General features: G+C 39.6%; 1 protein-coding gene across 4 annotated transcripts in view; it reads right to left on the bottom strand.

The window, feature by feature from the left end:
• Positions 1 to 20,223, bottom strand: part of CCDC73 (coiled-coil domain containing 73) — a 154,902-nt gene that overhangs the window by 61,282 nt on the left and 73,397 nt on the right. For 3 of the 4 annotated variants that reach the window (XM_089309806.1, XM_089309814.1, XM_089309802.1), the window contains exons 4-6: positions 11,981 to 12,052; positions 10,355 to 10,390; positions 9,537 to 9,611 (exon numbers count right to left, since the gene is read on the bottom strand). In XM_089309806.1, coding sequence (XP_089165932.1) covers positions 9,537 to 9,611; positions 10,355 to 10,390; positions 11,981 to 12,052 — 183 coding nt within the window. The remainder of the gene's footprint in view (positions 1 to 9,536; positions 9,612 to 10,354; positions 10,391 to 11,980; positions 12,053 to 20,223) is intronic. The other variant, XM_089309807.1, reaches the window with a different exon arrangement.

The raw sequence follows: 20,223 nt of genomic DNA, 5'->3' as shown, positions 1-20,223 counted from the left end.
ACATAAAAATAAAAACTGTTTTAAAGAAACAAATCATTTCAAAACCCAGAGATTAACAGTCATAAACACTTTGGTTCTTCCAGCTCATTTGCTGAGGTTTTATATACTTATAAAATAGAGCCAGTGGGAAGTGATAAGAATAAATAAACTATTTTGTAGCCAATTCTTACTTAATATAAAAGAAAAACATTTTGAATCTTAATGAAAAATGGGATGGGAGAGGGAGTAGGTAGTGGGACAGTTTGGGGGTGGGAGGGCTGGTATAGAGGGAAGAACCGCTATAATCCAAAAGCTGTACTTATGAAATTTATATTTATTAAATAAAAGCTTTCTTAAAAAAAAGAAAAACATTTCCATGACAATTCAATATACAACATAATTTTTTAGTCACTATGCAGTCCACTATTTAGTTTACCATAGTATACCCAATCACTTTCATTTTTATAGGTTTATCCAGTTTTCAGTTTTCATTATTCATTTTAGCAGCATAAATAATAAGCAGAATTACTAAAATTCTTTCATTTTTATAGGCTTGTTACACAATGTGCCAGAAGACTGACCATGTTAAACTCCAACTACCCACATATGAGTGCCTATTTTCTTTTCTTTTTTTTTTTTAAAGGGAGAGGGTGTATTTATTTGAAGGAGAGAGAGAGAGAGAGAATCTTCCATCTGCTGGTTCACTCCCCAAATGGCCAAAATGCCTGGGACTGGACCCAAAGTCAGGAGTTTCTTCAAGGTCTCTCTTCCAGGACTCTCAAGTAGATGCAAAGGTACAAGCACTTGGGGCATCCACCATTGCTTTCCCAGGCACATTAGCAAGGAGTTGGATTGGAAGTGGAGCTGCCAGGACTTGAACCAGCACCCACATGGGATGCTGATGCTGCAGGCCGTGGCTTTAACCCACTGTACCACACAGTGCTGGGCCCTTCTGTTTTATTGATAATAACCAATATAATTGGACTGATATATTTCACTCTCTATGCCACAGAGTTGGCCCCTTGATATGATATTTCATTGTAGTTCATTTGCATTTCCCTGATAATTAGTGATCATGACCATTTTTTTATGTACCTGTTGACCATTTGTATGTCTTCCTTCGAGAAACATCTGTCTAGATCTGCTGCACATTTAGAAAAAAATTTTTCATTTATTTAAAGGCAATGAGCGAGAGTGAGAGATTGAGATTAAACAGGAGAAAAAGAGATCTTTGTCCTTTGGTTCACTCCCCAAATGACTACAAAGGCCTGGGCTGAACAGGCCAAAGCCAGGAACCAGAAAATCCATCCTGGTCTCCTACATGAGTGGCGGAGGCACAAGTTCTGGGACCATTTTTCACTGCCTTCCCAGGGGCATTAGCAGGAAGCTGGATTGGAAGCAGAGAAGCCAGAGCTTGAACTAGCACTCCGATGCGAGATGCTAGTGTAGTAAGTAGCAGGTTAGCCTGCTGTGCCACAACGCCAGCTCCCTAGTGTCCATTTTTAAATTGGATTATTTATTTACTTTTTGCTACAGATTTGAGTTCTTTTTATATTCTGGATATTAACCCCTTGAAGGATGCATAGATTGCAAATATTTTCTCCTATCCTGTAGTTCTCTTCACCCTGCTGATTGTTTCCTCTACTGTGCAGAGGTTCATTGTTTTGAAATCCCACTTATCTGTTTTCACTTTTATGTTCTGAGCTTTGGGGGATCAGATCTAGAACATCTTTGCCCTTTCAGTGTCCTGATGTGTTTTGTGTTCTTCCACAAGTTTCAAGTCTCACACTTAGATCTTCAATTCATTTTGAGTTGATTTTTGCACATGGTGAGAGAAAGGTATTTAGTTTCATTCTTCTTTAAGTGGATATCCAAGTTTCCCAACACCTTTTATTAAAAAAAAAGACTATTGTTTTTCCAGTGCATATTGTTAGCACCTTTTTCAAAGGTCAATTGGCTATACATATTTGGGTTTACTTTTGTGATCTCTTACCTATTCCACTGGCTTATAGATCTGTATGTATGCCACCACCATACTGTGTTTTTTTTTTTTTTTTTGACAGGTAGAGTTATAGACAGTGAGAGAGAGAGAGACAGAGAGAAAGGTCTTCCTCCCGTTGGTTTACTCCCCCCCCAAATGGCTGCCGCAGCCGGCACTCTGCGCCAATCCAAAACCAGGAGCCAGATGCTTCTTCCTAGTCTCCCATGCAGGTGCAGGGGCCCCCGCACTTGGGCCATCCTCCACTGCCTTCCTGGGCCACAGCAGAGAGCTGGACTGGAAGAGGAGCAAGCGGGACTAGAACCCGGTGCCCATATGGGATGCTGGTGCCACAGGCGTAGGATTAACCAAGTGAGCCACGGCACCAGCACCCATACTGTTTTAATTACTGTAGCTTTGTAGTGTATTTTAAGGTTGAGTAGTATAACGTTTCTGTCTTGTTTTTTTTTCCTCAAGATCAGTTTGGTTATTTGGAGTCTTTCGTGGTTCTGTACAAATTTTAGTAGTGTTTTTACTAGTTCTGTGAAAAATGTCATTGGAATTCCAATTTCCAATTGGAGATAATATTTATGTTCTATGTATTCTATTATTTAAAAAAAGAGGATAGAATTTTGGATACTTTCACTATAATGTTGAATGTTTAAAAGATAAATATACCTACCATAATTTGATATTGCACAATATATACTTGTAATAAAATATGTTCCACTTACATGCAAATTTTATGTCTGTTAAAATTTTTAAAGAGAACATGGGTAAATTCCATTATAACCTTTAAGTAATGAATGCCTGTGTATCATAACTAAAACTCCAAAAGCCATAAAAGAAAAGAAAGCGGTCAGCATGGTGGTGCAATGGGTTAAGCCATTGCTTGCAATGCCAGCATCCCATATGGCTGCTCCATTTCCAACACAACTCCCTGCTAATGTGACTGGGAAAGCAGCAGAGAATGGCCCAAGTCCTTGGGACCCTGCATTCACATGGGAGAACAGGACAAAGCTCTTGGCTCCTGGCTTTAGTCTGGCCCAGCCCCAGCCATTGCAACCATTTGGGGAGTGACCAGAGGATGGAAAATCTCTTTCTGATTCCCTTTAACTCTGACCTCTGACATTCCGGGGAAAAAAAAAAAAAAACCTCTCCTCCCCACCCTCCTGTAACTTTGCCTTTCAGATAAATAAATATATCTTTAAAAAAAAATAAATTAATTCATGGCAGAAATTAGCTGAACAATAAAAAATGAAGACTATTTAAAGTCCAAATCACTACTAAGAGGCCTTATTTCTATGAAAATTTAAAAACACAGAAATAGGGGTCAAAACACCAATACAAAACAAAAATAATCATTAACAAGTATTTCGCAGAAAAATACAAACGGCATCTTAAAAACATTGACTCATAATCAATAAGCATGATGTATTTCACCATTCTTTTAGATCTCCTTTAGTTTATCTGAGCAATGTTTTTATAGCATTGGTATAAAAGTGTGACATATTGTTAAATTCATTCCTGAATATCCCTTTACCTTTTTTTTTTTTTTTTTTTTTTTTTTTTTTTTTTTTTTTTGACAGGCAGAGTGGACAGTGAGAGAGACAGAGAGAGAAAGGTCTTCCTTTGCCGTTGGTTCACCCTCCAATGGCTGCCGCGGCCGGCGCAACACGCTGATCCAAAGCAAGGAGCCAGGTGCTTCTTCTGGTCTCCCATGGGGTGCAGGGCCCAAGCACTTGGGCCATCCTCCACTGCACTCCCCGGCCACAGCAGAGAGCTGGCCTGGAAGAGGGGCAACCGGGACAGAATCTGGCGCCCCGATGGGGACTAGAACCCGGTGTGCTGGCGCCGCAAGGCGGAGGATTAGCCTAGTGAGCCGCGGCGCCGGCCATTCCTTTACCTTTAATGTTGTCATAAACTGTATCAGGACTGTATTTCATTTTCTGATTTGCATTATAATAGAAATACACTTGCTTTCTGTATACTAACCCTATATCCTATGACCATGCTAAACTCACTTTTTAGCTTTAGAAGCTTCTTTGTGGGTGCTACCAGATTTTACATTTTTATATTCTGTCTGCAATGAAAGATAATTTTGCTTTTTACTTCCAATCTGTATATCTTTTATTACTTTTTATTGCTTTTTTATAGAATTCTATATTGGGGGCCAGCGCTGTGGCATAGTAGGTAAAGCCGCCACCTGCAGTGCTGGCATCTCATATGGACGCCAGTTCAACTCCAAGCTGCTCCACTTCCAATCCAGCTCTCTGGATCATCTTAAATTAAGAAAGGAAGCAGAGTAGGTATTTAGCCTTATGGTTAAGATGCCTACATCTCCACATCAGAGTCCCTGTGTTTCATTCCCAGCCCTAGCTCCTAACTACAGCTTCATGCAAAGAAAGACCTTGGGAGGTGATAGGGATAGCTTAAGTGGTTGGGTTTCTGCTGCTCTCATAGGGATTACTGTGTTCAGGGTACCCAGCTTTCCTGGCTGATGGGGTATGTGGAAAGTGAATCAGCAGTTGAGAATGCTCCTTCTCACTCTTAAATACATAAATAAACCTTTTTTTAAAAGAAAAGAAGGAACTAAACCCCCTATAATTTCTTTCAATAGTCAGATAACCATTATGACTTTCTCAACAAGAAAGATATTAGTAAAATATTATATATTATCTTTGTCAAGTTTAAATACTTTCAGGGCCGGCACTGTGGCATGTCAGATAAAGTTGCCACCTGCACTGCCGGCATCCAGTATGGGCTCCAATTCAGCCCTGGCTGCTCCTCTTCCAATCCAGCTCTCTGCTAATGCACCTGGGAAATCAGTAGAAGATGGCCCAAGTCCTTGGGCCCCTGGCACCTGCCTGGAAGGCCTGGAAGAAGCTCCTGGCTCCTGGTTTCGATGGGCCCAGTTTCAGCCATTGTGGCCATGTGGGGAGTAAACCAGTGGATGGAAGACCTCTCTCTCTGTCTCTCCCTCTGCCTCTCTGTAACTCTGCCTTTCAAATAAATACATACATTTTTTTTAATGTTTAATGCTTTTTATCTTTATGGCATATCCATTTCCATTAGGATTTCAAGATGCTACATCACTATCACAGAAGAACTTCATTTTCATGATCGCACCCTAATAATTGCACTTTTAATCAGCTCTTTAGTTCTTCACATTGTTTCACTAATAAGTGTACTCACACAAGTACCATAAACACTCAAAATGTAGAAACAGTGTAAACTTTTTTATGTGCATAATCTTTTTTTAAAGATTTATATTATTTATTTGAAAGACAGAATTACAGAGAGAGTAGAGAAATGTCTGCCATCCACTGGTTCACTTCCCAAATGGCCCCAACAATCAGGGCTGAACCAGGCTGAAGCCAGGAGCCAGGAGCTTCCTCTGGGTTTCCCATGTGGGTGCAGGGGCCCAAGGACTTCAGCCATCCTCCATTTTTCCCCAGGCACATTTAGCAGGGACAGCTGGATCAGAGGAGCAGCCAGGACTCAAACCAGCACCCATATGGCATGCCGGTACTACAGGCTGGGGCTTTTACCCACTGGGACACAGCGCTGGCCTCCTACATAACATTTTAATCTTAACTGTCTTACCTTTACAAATTCTGCATTTAATAGATAAAATAATCCTTCTCTAACTGTAAAAACTACAGGGCATCAATAATATTCAAGCTATAAATACACAGATTATGAAGATTTAAATTTTGACTCATCCAAGCAACAGACCTCAATCCAGGAGAGCCATGATTACTTGAAGTAGATATTCGAGTAGTTTTAGCCATAGAAATACCAATTTGCAACTAATTTCATTGAAATATGTACTAAAGTGATAGGTCTTCCATCATTATGCTGAAAAACAGACAAAATTCCAGGATTTTTAAATCAAGCAACCCTTATATCCACTTGCCCAGGCCTATGTTATAGCCAGTGCTCAAAAAGCTGTAGATCTCACCATAACTTTGTACCTATTGTATTTTTAATTAGGACCTAAAACATTTGAAATATTTTGAAAACTAAAACACTGTGAAAACTAAAACATTCTGAAAACTGATCATTACAGTATCATTGTGAAGTTAAGCATCATTAACCTTCTAAGTTAAAGATTAACAATGCCAATCCCTTCACAATGATATGTCACAACTATATATATCAATGATTTATTATTATCTCAATAGTTCTAGTACTATTTAATTTCAACTAAAAGTTTCAAAATTGCACTTATTCCATAAGCCTTGCACCAAAGAGTACTAAAACATCTAAACACAAAACTCTGAGAAAAACAAGAAATAAAAATTTATTCACATCTTTCATTGCCTCTATAATAACAGAACTACCTGTTGTTATACTAATGATCTTACTCTCAAACACTGTATTTTTAATACCAATCATATATCCTTTATAAATTGAAATAGATATTCTCAGATCAGGAAAACTAGGAAAATCTATCACCAATGGATCTTGTTTAAAGGACTGCTAAAAGAATTTCTTCAGACAGAAAGGAATTGATATCAGAAGGGGAATGAAAAAATGAGAACTCTGGGTAAATATAAAAGGCTATTCTCTTGACTTTTTAAAATTATGTTTGACAAACTGTAACATGTCTGCTGTGATGTTTAATGTACAGAAGTAATATTAAAACATGAAGTAGAGAGAGTAAGGACCTAAATGGTAGTAGGGTTTCTGCACTCCACTTATAATAGTAAAATGCTGATATAAATAGACTGTGACCAGTTAAATGTGTGCATGTGTATATATAAATAAACATAAAAATACATATTTTTATCCCTAGTATAACCACTATAAAAATTATAAAAGAAATATACTAAAAAAATACACCTCCAAGTCCTTATTCATACTCATTCTACTAAGAGTGATTTTTGGGGCCAGTGTTAGGGCATAGCAGTAAAGCTATTGTCTGCAATGCCAGTATCCCATATGGGTGCTGGTTCATGTCCCAGCTGCTCATTTCTGATCCAGCTCCCTGAAAATGACCTGGGAAAGACAGCGGAGAATGGCCCAAGTGTTTGGGCCCCTGTACCCATATGTGAGACCCAGATGATGCTCCTGGCTTCTGGCTTCAGCCTGGCTCTGTCCTGGTTGTTGCCAGCAGGTGAAGATATTTGTTTCTATCTCCCTCTGTCTCCCCCCTCCCTCTCTCCTTCTCTGTAGCTTTCAAATTAATGAATAAATCTTTTTTTTAAAAAAAAGAGTGATCTTTTCAAGCCTTTCTTTGATTCACTAATTTTTCACATTTTCCCCACTTTCGTTTCTTTGTTTATATATACACACTCTTCTCCTCCCCAACCATATGACAATAAGTTAGTAACCATCAGAAAACTTTGCCCCTAAATACTTCTTACATTTTCTAAGAATAAGGATTTCCTTCTATATAATCATAATACCAGCATTATACCCATATAAATTTAAATTTAAATATTTAAACTTCCCCAATTGTACTCTCAATTTTTTTGTTTTGTTTTGTTTTTAAATGCTGGCAAAGTTTTTCCTTCACCCAGTATCCAAGGAAGTTTCAAGTTCACATTTGGCTATTGTTATCCCTCTATTATTTTTTAAATCAAAACCAGCTTCCCTTTCTTTCTTTCTTTTTTTTTTTTTTTTTTTTTTGGTGGGGTAGGGCAGAGGAGAACTGGGTTTCTTTTTCAGGACAGTGAAGCTTGAATAGATCAGGACTGTTGCTTTATAGAATGTCCCATATTATAATTTTGTCTCAACATTTCTTCAGAATTAGATTTGGGTTAATATTTTTGGCAAGAAGATTAGGTAACCGAAGTTATGTATCCCTCATTGCAGTGGATCCACTGAAAGGCTAAATCATTGACACTGCTAGATTCGATTATTTGACTAAGGAATATTTTGTAAAAATATATTTTGTTCTTCATAATGTATTATACTTTGAAATTATGAGAATATCTTCTACCCCCAAAATCTTTTACTTTTTATTTCATTTTGTTTGTAAGTTCCAAATGGGCATATATTCATCTTTTTTATTCAGTGCTACACTGCCCAAGGCTGAAAAAGTGTTTGATATAGAGTAGAGCTTCAATAAATACATATTCAATTAATCATCATTAGTTGAATAACTGTATTCTCAGTGCAAAAGTTCTATTTTCCTAGTCTCTGTATATGTGGAAAATCAGTGTAGTTACTGGCACATAGTACAATTTGATTAATGCTCTTTTAATTTTTAAAGACCAAGGGTAAATCAATTATAATAAATAACCCTCATTTGTTTGCCTCATGTATAATGTATTAAAAACTATATTTAATTATATAAGAAATAATATGTGGGGTAGGGGCTGCAGCAAAGCAAGTAAAGCCATTGCCTGTACTGTTGGCATCTCATATGGGCGCTGGTTCAAGACCCGGCTGCTCCACTTCCAATCTAGGTCTCTGCTGCGGCCTAGGAAAGCAGTGGAAGATGGTCCAAATCCTTGGGCCCCTGTACCCACATGGAAGACCCAGAAGAAGCTCCTGGCTCCTGGCTTTGGATGGGCCAAACTCTGGCCATTGTGGCCATTTGGGGAGTGAACCAGCAGACTGAAGACATTTCTCTTTCTTTCTCTCTCTCTCTCTCTCTCTGCCTCTCTGTGATTCTGCCTTTCAAATAAATATTTTTATTTATTTATTTATTTATTTATTTATTTATTTATTTTAATTTTTGACAGGCAGAGTGGACAGTGAGAGAGAGAGAGACAGAGAGAAAGGTCTTCCTTTGCCGTTGGTTCACCCTCCAATGGCCGCCGCTGCAGCCGGCGCACCGCGCTGATCCGATGGCAGGAGCCAGGAGCCAGGTGCTTTTCCTGGTCTCCCAAGGGGTGCAGGGCCCAAGCACCTGGGCCATCCTCCACTGCACTCCCTGGCCATAGCAGAGAGCTGGCCTGGAAGAGGGGCAACCGGGACAGAATCCGGCGCCCCGACCGGGACTAGAACCCGGTGTGCCGGCGCCGCAAGGTGGAGGATTAGCCTATTGAGCCACGGCGCCGGCTCTCAAATAAATATTTTTTAAAAATAAATGAGTTGGGAGGCTGCACCGTGGCTCACTTGGTTAATCCTCTGCCTTGCGACACTGGCATACCATATGGGTGCCGGTTCTAGTCCCGGTTGCTCCTCTTCCAGTCCAGCTCTCTGCTGTAGCCCAGGAAGGCAGTGGAGGATGGCTCAAGTGTTTGGGCCCCTGTGCCCACATGGGAGACCAGGAGGAAGCACCTGGCTCCCGGCTTTGGATCAGCGCAGCGCCGGCCATAGCAGCCATTTTGGGGGGTGAACCAAAGGACGACCTTTCTATCTCTCTCACTATCTATCTGTCAAATAAATAATAATAATAAATAAGTTACTTTAATATTTCTTTTTAAACCAAAAGATGAAGCAAAACTTGACACTTGAATTTGAAAGACTCCCAGGGAAAATGTACTTGTATTAAGGCATGGAATATATCATATGTAAATTTTTGTCAGCTTTGCTTTCGTAGCTTATATGTTTAATAGCATTTAACTAATATGATGCTAAAATATCAAATTCTTCTTTAAGCAACACTAAGCTACTTTACCTGCAATGTTTTCAATGTCTCCTTCAATCCTTCTATTTCTTTTTCTTTTATTTCTGTAGCAAGTTGAAATTTTCCCTTTAAGTAAAAAAGTATATTTCAATACTTTCTAATGCAAACAATATCACATAAAGGTAAAATGTAAGAGCTCAGGAGCCAAAAATCTTTATCTTAAATCCAGTATTTTACAGGCTTTAAACCAGTATCTGTACTACAAAGTATATTTATGATCCAGGACCAGTAGAACTAACTGTATTTTAACTAGTAAGATACAGGTGCATTTGTCTTTTGACTATAAGGATATGGGAGAATTTTTAAACATCTTTTGCTAAAAATAGAGACTATAGATTATGTTATACATAGAATATTCATTGATATAATATATATTAATTATTAAATAACTAGAGAAAATAGTTAGTGCCAGATAAATAGCTGGGTTCATTAGATGTATCTCCTCTGCACCCACATACAGACCAAGTCTTTTCAGTATTTTTTTTATTCAAGAATATAATTACATTGAAATAGCACTTAAAACATACAGTTAATAGAAACACTGCAGTACAGGAGAAAGAACATTTATGTGAGGCTCAAGAGGTATGGGTTCTAGTTCCACCTTTGCCATGGCAAGTCATTTTATCCTGTTAGGCTTCGTTATTGTCAACTGTAAAATGACAGAAGTCAAGCTGGGTACTTTCTATTTCCAGGATTGTGAGCATTCAATAGTCTTCACTGGTTTATTACCAATGCTTTTTTTACTATGGTGAACAATTTAATCAAATCCAATTAGCTATGATTAAATTTTTTAAAAAATTAATACATACCTTTTCTTCTTCCAAGGCACACATCTTCATTTGAAACTGATATATAATTTTTAAAAGTAAAACACAGGTTAGTAAACTGTTAACAGTGATTTACACTGGTTAATGAGACTAAAGAAACATTTAGATGTCTATGTTATTTGAACTTAATATAATGTGAATAAGCTACTTCCACATTCAGAAAATAAAAGAAAAATATAAAAGGAAAAGACCAGTGACCAGAGTAAATGAACAATTTAATCACATTGTTTAGAGATACTGATAGTTTTCCCCTACAGAAGTTTTTTCCTAAATGTCTGAATATTTTATCATCTACTCCTAAATAATAGCATGTATCATTTTCTGAAGGTACAATTTTATGAAATCAGTATCATTTATATTTATATTGGTAGTATTTAATATGAAAAAAATTTAGATGTATTTGACAGTCTAATAAGTAATGAATTCTCAAAATGACATTTTAAAACAGGAAAATGAAACCACATGTGGCCAAAGGAGAATAATTTAATATTGTAAGCATCACAGAAAATGAACAAAATTGTCAAGAAGTAAAATTCTCTTTGGAACTTCTCAGCTCCTTTCCCAAATTCCTCACTTACTTATTCCTCACAAGAGCCCTGAAAAACAAATTTAAAAAAAGGACATAACAGCACTTTCTCCATTACCTGTCAGGTAACTGAGAATTCTTACCTTGACCAAAGTCCCTTGTGATGGCAAAGACTAGATTTGCTCTCTCCAAGAGAATACTATGCCCCATTATTGACTTCTGCTTCCTACCTTTCAATTAAACCCACAACTTTGGGCCTATTTCAAATTAAGGGAAGAAAATTCATCATTTGTTTTAAAAAATTCATACTAAGCTATCAATAACCTTAACCTACAAGTGATTTAAATTATATAGGTTTAACTCTATATGTGTATTTTTTTTTCTAAACACACATACTTGCATGAAGATGAGACAAAGAGAGGAAAGGAAAAAGAAAAATAAAGATGGTGGGATAGATGAAAAGAAAAAACTTCCAGAGGATATTTTTGCATCAGCACATTTTCTTAAACCAATGTTTTCTAAATACAGACTGAAGAGAAATTTGAGACAGTCAAAAGAGCTATAGAATTTAAATAAACTGAATGTATTGTTATTCATTTCCTTTAATTTTTTTTATTTTTTTCCATTTTTCTACAGGTATTTCTTCATTACTGCCAATTGATATTTACGGAGGCTTCAGCATGTGATACTACCTCTCCTCATCCTTTACACCTGCCTGGCTGCATCTCAGCTGTTCATCAGTATTAGGACTCAGTAGGGAAGGTAAGATGCTAGTAAAAGTGAAGAGAGAAAGGGAAAAGGGAAGAGAAGCAATGAGCACACACAAATCCTATTAACCTAAGTTATTTAAAGGACAAATGAGAACATGTTTTCCCATGTCCATGAAAACAGTTTTACTCACTTCCTTTATACTATCATCAGTTATGACTCAAAGTATCTGTATTCATTTCCTACATACCAAAATACCCATTTTTCCCTTTTGTTTTCTGTGGGCATGAAGAACAGCTTGTCATAATATTCATAAGAGGGAAAGGAAATATAATATTTAAAATTGAAGTGTTTGTCTATCCTTATGAAATTACCTGCTTTTTAAAAACTGCCATTGCTTCCTTGTGTTGCTTTACTAATGTTTCCTTCTGATTCTGAAGAGATTCCTATTTTAAAAATTATGAGAAGTTAAAATATAAGTTCTAGCAACTCATTTTTAAATCTTAATCAGGCTTACAATTTAAATGAGAGTTAAACATTTATTGAATATATTACTTTATGCTCTGGAAATTCAACTCTACACCAATTATTTAAAAATATTTTGCCATGAAATTTTCATACAAAAATTCTGCTTCCAACTGCTTCTCCAAGACAAAAAAATCATTACTTTTTAAACATCTAAACTCTTGGCTTGCTCCAAAACTTTGTTCAAGAACATACATTTTGGCCAGCGCTGCAGCTTACTTGGTTAATCCTCCGCCTGTGGCACTGGCACCCTGGATTCTAGTCCCGGTTGGGGCGCCAGATTCTGTCCCGGATGCTCCTCTTCCAGTCCAGCTCTCTGCTGTGGCCCGGTAAGGCAGTGGAGGATGGCCCAAGTGCTTGGGCCCTGCACCCATATGGGAGACCAGGAGGAAGCACCTGGCTCCTGGCTTTGGATCAGTGCGGCGCGCCGGCCATGGCGGCCATTTTGCGGGGTGAACCAATGGAAAAAGGAAGACTTTTCTCTCTGTCTCTCTCACTGTCTAACTCTGCCTGTCAAAAAAAAAAAAAAAAAAACCCACATACATTTTAATCAAAAGTTATTAAAAATTAGTAGCCCCAGTACACAAGCACACTATAGTCCTAAGCTTTCCAGGGAAATCCGTTTTATTATGTAAGACATATGTCACCTGTCAACATATACATCCTTAACTTCATTGAAATATTTTGCAAAATCAAAACCACCACAGAGCATTTCTGTAAAACATGTACATAGCAATTACATTTCTCTCTCTCTCCCACTTTTAGTGGAATTGTATGTTCTATTTTTTACATTCAAGATAACTTTGAAGCTGTTCTTTGGGGGTCAGAATTGTGGTGCAGCGGGTTAAACCACCGCCCACAATGCCAGCATCCCATATGGGCACCTAATGTGCCTGGAAAAGCAGAAGATGGTCCAAGTCTTAGGCCCCTGCCACCCACGTGGGAGACCCAGATGAAGTCCCTGATTCATGGCTTCTGCCTGGCCCAGCCCTGGTCATCGCAGCCATCTGGGAAGTGAACCAGCAGATGAAAGATCATTTTCTCTCTCTCTCTTCTGTATCTCTACCTTTCAAATAAATAAATCTTAAAAAAAAAAAAAAGCTTCTCTATTATAATTTTCATTACTAAAAATGCCTTAGGTCTAAAAATGGCAGACACTCAAATTTTTCTGTTATTTGCCTCTAGATTTCTAATTATATTTACTCAGTAATAGCCTCTTATGACAACAGTTGCAAATTAAATACTCTTACCCCATATCTCCTCCTATTCTTTCAACAGTTATATCAAAATTATAGCTTTAATCAATAATCATAACATGGATTATATATTATATATTTATATATTATGATTATGTATTATTCAGTGCTGAATCACATATTACCCCATGATTGCATTTTTTAATCTGCTAAACTGTTCATTTTTCTGAGGTCAGTAATTACTTTAAAGCATTTTAATTCTCATAGCTAATTTAAAAATATAACACTCAGGGCAAGATGCCTGTGTCCCACATCAGAGTAGATGAGTTTGATTCCCAGCTCCAGCTCCTGACTCCAGCTTCCTGCTAAGGTAATCCTGAAAGACAGCAACGATGGCTCTAGTAATTGAATTCCTGCCACCCAAATGGGAGACCTGGATTGGGTTGCCAGTTCTCAGCTTCAACCCATACCAGTTCTGGCTGTTGTGGGTATTTGGAGAGTACACACCACTGGATGGGAGCTTGCTCACTCTCTCTCAAGTAATTTTTAAAAATATAAATATAATATTGCCTCTCTCCAGATCTATCAATTGGTTCAAATACTCAGATGCAAAAAAAAAAAAAAAAAAAAAAAAAAACAAAAAAACACACCAAGCAAACAAACAAAAAAATGGAGAAGGTAAAGTGAGAAGATCCCAAGAATTATATACAAAGTCCCAAACTGCACAGGAAATCAGATATATTTAGAAAAGTTGTGGAGAAGGCTATCTCCAGCATTTTTCCTGTGAAAATAAAATAGTTTATAATCCAGTCCTACAAGCAAGGAAGGAAAAGAGTAAGTTCACAGAAGACTTCAATGAGAGGTTCTTTGAAGAGTAAATTCTGAAGATGTGACTTCTACCTCTCTATTCATTTTTTTTTTTTTTTTGACAGGCAGAGTGGACAGTGAGAGAGACAGACAGAGAGAAAGGTCTTCCTTTGCCGTTGGTTCACCCTCCAATGGCCGCCGCGGCCAGCACGCTGCGGCCAGCGCACCGCGCTGATCCAATGGCAGGAGCCAGGTACTTATCCTGGTCTCCCATGGGGTGCAGGGCCCAAGCACTTGGGCCATCCTCCACTGCACTCCCTGGCCACAGCAGAGAGCTGGCCTGGAAGAGGGGCAACCGGGACAGAATCCAGCGCCCCGACAGGGACTAGAACCCGGTGTGCCGACGCCGCAAGGCGGAGGATTAGCCTAGTGAGCCACGGCGCTGACCTCTATTCACTTTTTGTGAACAGCCCTAAATCCAAAAATAGGATATTTTAATATGCAACGAAATTGGAATCTATTACCAGATCTCCAAAATAGGCTTAAAAAGGCAGAATAAACTTACAGATTAAACAACAAAATGCTCCTATTATACTCATCAAGCACCAAAAGAGAGAGCCTCTTAGTAAAGACATCTGCTATGAGCAGAAGAAAATGGAAAAAAAAAAAAAATGAGCAAATCAATGGCACTACTGTGGTAAGAAAACATGCACTCAATTTCTTATTTTATCCTCAAACTTGTAAAGAGAGATTTCTCAAAAGAGTAAAAAGACTGACTCCTTCAGGTCAGTGAACTACTTAGACAGTGGGCACCTCTAATAATCCATAGGAACTCTTCCTGTTTCAGCCTGTGAGTGTTACTATTGGGTTTCCATGTGAGAAGTAGTTTTTCCTTTTTTATCATACCCACTAACTTATTAGATAGGTAAGTATTACATAATAAGAATTGCAAAATTAAGCTCTCTCCTGGTATTTTTTAAGATCTGTGGGGGCTTACATATTCATAATCTTATCATAGCTAATTTGGACACTGACTTACTGATACCTTGTGAACGATCAAGCCAAATTGAAGATGATGAAGTGACATTCTTTGTAGAAAGTGTTCCTGATGTTGACAAGAGGGTTCAGACTGACCCATCTAAAGCTGTACCTACCTTTACAAAATACCTTAGAACCAGAAGCCAAAGAAGATTAAAGCCAATAGTCCAACAGCCTTAAAAGAATCCTACCTTATGCCAGTCTTTAAACATTGTAGTTCCCCAATTAAGAAACCCAAGGTGTAAAGAAAAAGATTTGTTTGGATCTTGAGGTCATAAATAAAATAACCGTTTTAGCAACTTCTTTGTGGTACTGAGCTCAAACCCTTTTATATTCAGTGTTACCCTAAAATACATTACTTTAAGAGGCAGCGTTGTGTGTAGTGGGTAAAGCAACCACCTGAAATCCCAGCACTCCATAAGAGCACTAGCTCAAGTTCCCTGCTAATGAGCCTGAGAAAGCAGCAGAGGATGACAAGGTGCTTGGGTCCCTGCACCCACATGGGAGACCTAGAATAAGTTCTGGCTCCTGGCTTCAGCCTGGCCCAGAGGGAGTGAACCAACAGATGGAAGATCTCTCTCTCACTCGCTCGCTCGCTCTGTAACACTGCCTTTCAAATAAATAAATTAAAAAAATACATTATTTGGAACCAGAGCTATGGTGCAGTGGGTTAAAGCCCCAGCCTGCAAGGCCAGAATCCCATGTGGGTGCTGGTTCAAGTCTCAGCTACTCCTCTTCCAATCCAGCTCTCTGCTATGGCCTGGGAAAGCAGAAGATGGCCCAGCATCAGAGACCTGGAAGAAGCTCCTGGCTCCTGGCTTCGGATCAGCTCAGCTCTGGCCATTGCAGTCATTTGGGGAGTGAACTAGCAGAATGGAAGACCTCTCTCTGGCTCTAACTCTTTCAAATAAATAAAATAATTCTTTAAAAAATACATTACTTTATCACTACAGACACATGTCCTACTGTCTATAGTGTCCAATTAGATCAAGATAGTTAACATCTATTTTTTTCTGGGAAAGTTAATTCACCTTGTCATAGTTGTGCTTAAGCACTTACTAAAGATCCTTAGAGACCTAAAATTTGCCTAAACTACACCTACATAATATGTGAACAATGGAGTGGGCTTTGTACTAGTGGTTAAGAAGCCAGTTAAGATACCTGAGACCTCTACAGAGCTCCCTGGTTTGATACCCAGCTCTGACTCTCAATTCCAGCCTTTTTTTTTTTTTTTTTTTTTGGACAGGCAGAGTGGAGAGTGAGAGAGAGAGACAGAGAGAAAGGTCTTCCTTTGCCGTTGGTTCACCCTCCGGCTGGCACGCTGTGGCCGGCGCACCGCGCTGATCCGAAGCCAGGAGCCAGGTGCTTCTCCTGGACTCCCATGGGGTGCAGGGCCCAAGCACTTGGGCCATCCTCCACTGCACTCCCTGGCCACAGCAGAGAGCTGGCCTGGAAGAGGGGCAACTGGGACAGAATCCAGCGCCCCGACAGGGACTAGAACCCGGTGTGCCGGCACCGCTAGGCGGAGGATTAGCCTAGTGAGCCGCGGTGCCGGCCAATTCCAGCCTCTTGCTAATGGAGACCCTAGGAAGCAGCAGGTGATGGCTCAAGAAACCCACTTAGGTTCCTATTACCTACACAGGAGACCTGGACTGAGGTCCCAGCTTCTGTACTCCACCTGGCTGTTGTGAGTATTTAGCAGGGGTGGGGATGAACCAAAAGTTGGGAGGGATTTCTCTCTAATAATAATAAAATTTAAAGAACAAAACAATACTTGGACAAGTTTTAGCTAAGTTCTTTTTTTTTAATTTTGACAGGCAGAGTTAGACAGTGAGAGAGAGAGAGACAGAGAGAAAGGTCTTCCTTTCATTGGTTCACCCCCCAAATGGCTGCTACGGCCGGCAATCAAAAGCCAGGATCCAGGTGCCTCCTCCTGGTCTCCCATGCGAGTCCATCCTCTACTGCCTTCCCGGGCCACAGCAGAGAGCTGGACTGGAAGAGGAGCAACCGGGACAGAATCCGGCGCCCCAACTGGGACTAGAACCCGGTGCCGCAGGCGGAGGATTAGCCTAGTGAGCCGTGGCGTGACTAGCTAAGTTCTAAAGATGAGAAGAGCTCAAAGACTAACTCTATTATTATTATTTTTAAAAAGTTTATTTGAAAGACAGAGAGAGAGATAGGAAGAGACAGAGAGTGAGCTTCCATCTGCTGGTTTGTTCCCCAGATGGCCACAATGGCCGGGGCTGGGCCAGGCCAAAGCCAGGAGCTTCTTCTGGGTCTCCCGCGTGGGTGCAGGGGCCCAAGCACTTGGACCATCTTCTGCTGCTTTCCTAGGCACATTAGCAGGGAACTGGATCAGAAGTGGAGCCACTGGGACGGGATGCTGACAATGCAGATGGTGATTTAACCCACTGTGCCACAGCACCAGGGGCCTTCCTAATTGTCTTTAAGCTTTCTACCTATTTGTACTTCCCTTAATACTCTAACAGAATTCTACAGAAATCATCAGGGTCCAACTCTTTCTGTCTTAACCTCAGATTCAGTGGCAAAAGCCACTTTCTGATCAAAGGACAATATTAACAAAAGCCAAACTATGAGAGGCTTCCACTGATTTGGTTTAAAGATTGGGTTTAAACTTGATGATTCTTCATACTGTACAATCCTTGTTGCTCATTGAAAATATGTTTCTCAGCAATCAAGTTCACCCCTATGAACTTCTGTTATGGGAAGCAGGTTTCTCAAGCAGTGTCTTAACTGCTGTACCAAATGCCCACCCGAAGTTCTTTATATATATATATATATATTTTTTTTTTTTTTTGGACAGGCAGAGTGGACAGTGAGAGACAGACAGACAGAAAGGTCTTCCTTTTTCCATTGATTCATCCCCCAATGGCCGCTGTGGCCGGCGCACCACACTGATCCGAAGCCAAGAGCCACGTGCTTCCTCCTGGTCTCCCATATGGGTGCAGGGCCCAAGCACTTGGGCCATCCTCCACTGCCTTCCCAGGCCACAGCAGAGAGCTGGACTGGAAGAGGAGTATCCGGGACAGAATTTGGCGCCCCGACCGGGACTAGAACCTGGGGTACCGGCGCTGCAGGCGGATTAGCCTATTGAGCCGTGGCTCCGGCCTTTATATTTTTTAAACTCTTTCTTTTCCTCAAAAAAGGAGAAATCCATAATGAGCTAGTTACTGAGCAATGAATGTGTCTCAAACAAATTGATTAGAAACTCTCCCTAAATTAAATCTATGTTTAATCTTATTTGTTTCTAGGTCAGACTTTGAAACTGAAATGGGAAAAATATTAGGCAGGATACACTGCAACAGCCTTAACTGACCCCTAAATTAACACTCATTACCAGAGGTAAAAGAAACCCAGATGACAGAACTCATCCTACTCAGCAAAGCTTGCCAATTGTTAAGAGACAAGAGAATTAAATTAACCCTAATAGCAGCTATGCCTTTGGAATACTGTAGAGACAATGAGAGTTCCCAGCCTCACCAGAAGTCCCAATTTCAAATTGTCAACAATCTTAAGGGCTCCAAAGCTTCCTAAGGAGGTGGCTATCATAAACCTACACTAAAAAAAAAAAATAAAAGATAAAGGAATTGTCCTAATCTTATGACACACTGTCCTGGCCCCCATGATACCCCAAAATCCAAAATTTTGGAAAGATCTAAAAAGGCTATTTTGGAATACCCAAAACTGGCTCCAAATTCCACAAAGAAAACAATGTAAATTACACAAAGAAAATCTCTTGCAGGACACTTTCAGGACAGACACTTGGTGGCACCAGAGGACCTCAATGGAACTTTGCAAAACTTACTTGAAATTACCAACTGAATGAGGACAAATGACACTACACTCAACTGGCACTGGTGAGATATTTTATTGAGATGCTGAGTATCTAATCTGTCATCAACACCATCCCAGTGAGATTGTCACTCTTGTAAATTCAAGCCCCAGGATGCCTATACACACCTACAAATGGATTTTCTAAAAGTAACTCCTGCAAAGCGTTCTGAATATATTCTTAACACTGCTTACTTCTCCTCAAGATGGACTGAAACTTTTTCTTGCCAGAGAGCTACAGTTCTTCGGCAAAGAAAAATTGCTTGATTTTGTGTTCCCAACCCGAGTCTCCCCGGGAAAGGCTTTCATTTTTATTGCAACTATTTCCAAAGCTTTGTCATTTATTTAGAAAATTCACTGCCCTCAACATCCTCAATCTTGAGGGAAAGGGGCACACTAAGTCTAACACTTTTAAAACTCATATAAACAGGGGGAAGGAGGGAGGACAGGGGCAGCACTGTGGAGTAGCAGGTAAAGCTACCGCTTGAGGTGTCAGCATCCCATATAGGCACCGGTTCAGGACCCAGATGCTCCACTTCCAATCTAGCTCCCTATTAATGCACCAGGGAAAGCAGCAGAGGATGGCCAAATACTTGGGCCCCTGCACCCACATGGGATACCTGGAAGAAGCTCCTGGTTCCTAGTTCAGATCAGCCCAGCTCCAGCCATTGTGGCCATTTGGGGAATGAATCAGCAGATGAAGATCTCTATTTGTATGTCTCTCTAACTCTGCCTTTCACATAATAAAAATAAAAGCCTGCCTCCTTAGCGCAGCAGGCAATGCATTAGTCTCATAAAAATAAATATATAAAAAAAAACCTCATATGACCAAAAATATTACCTCCCAACTTCCAAGACCATGAAGTCTATGCTCTCCTATATTTAGTGGCTGTCACCATACAAACTTGTTAGACACTGCCCTATGAAGTTGGCTTTTGGACATTTCGTTACTTTAGACAAACCTAGTAAAGTATTCCAAGGGACTCATGCAATTATATTTTAGCTTTATTTCACCAACAGATAGAAGCTGCCTTTCCTCTACATATCCTAAAACTCAGAGACAGTGTCTTCTGGAATGGAACAGTGAGACAGAGAAACACACACACATGCACACACCTGGAAATCATGCTGAACACAATCCTATCAAGTACTCTGACTGCTAAACTCTAGGGCATAGATCCTTGGATTCATGTCTCCTG

Source organism: Oryctolagus cuniculus, chromosome 1 (genome assembly GCF_051225735.1).
Source record: "Oryctolagus cuniculus isolate XC-2025 breed Fujian yellow rabbit chromosome 1, ASM5122573v1, whole genome shotgun sequence".
Taxonomy (NCBI): domain Eukaryota; kingdom Metazoa; phylum Chordata; class Mammalia; order Lagomorpha; family Leporidae; genus Oryctolagus; species Oryctolagus cuniculus.
This window is presented reverse-complemented; position numbering and strand designations above follow the sequence as displayed.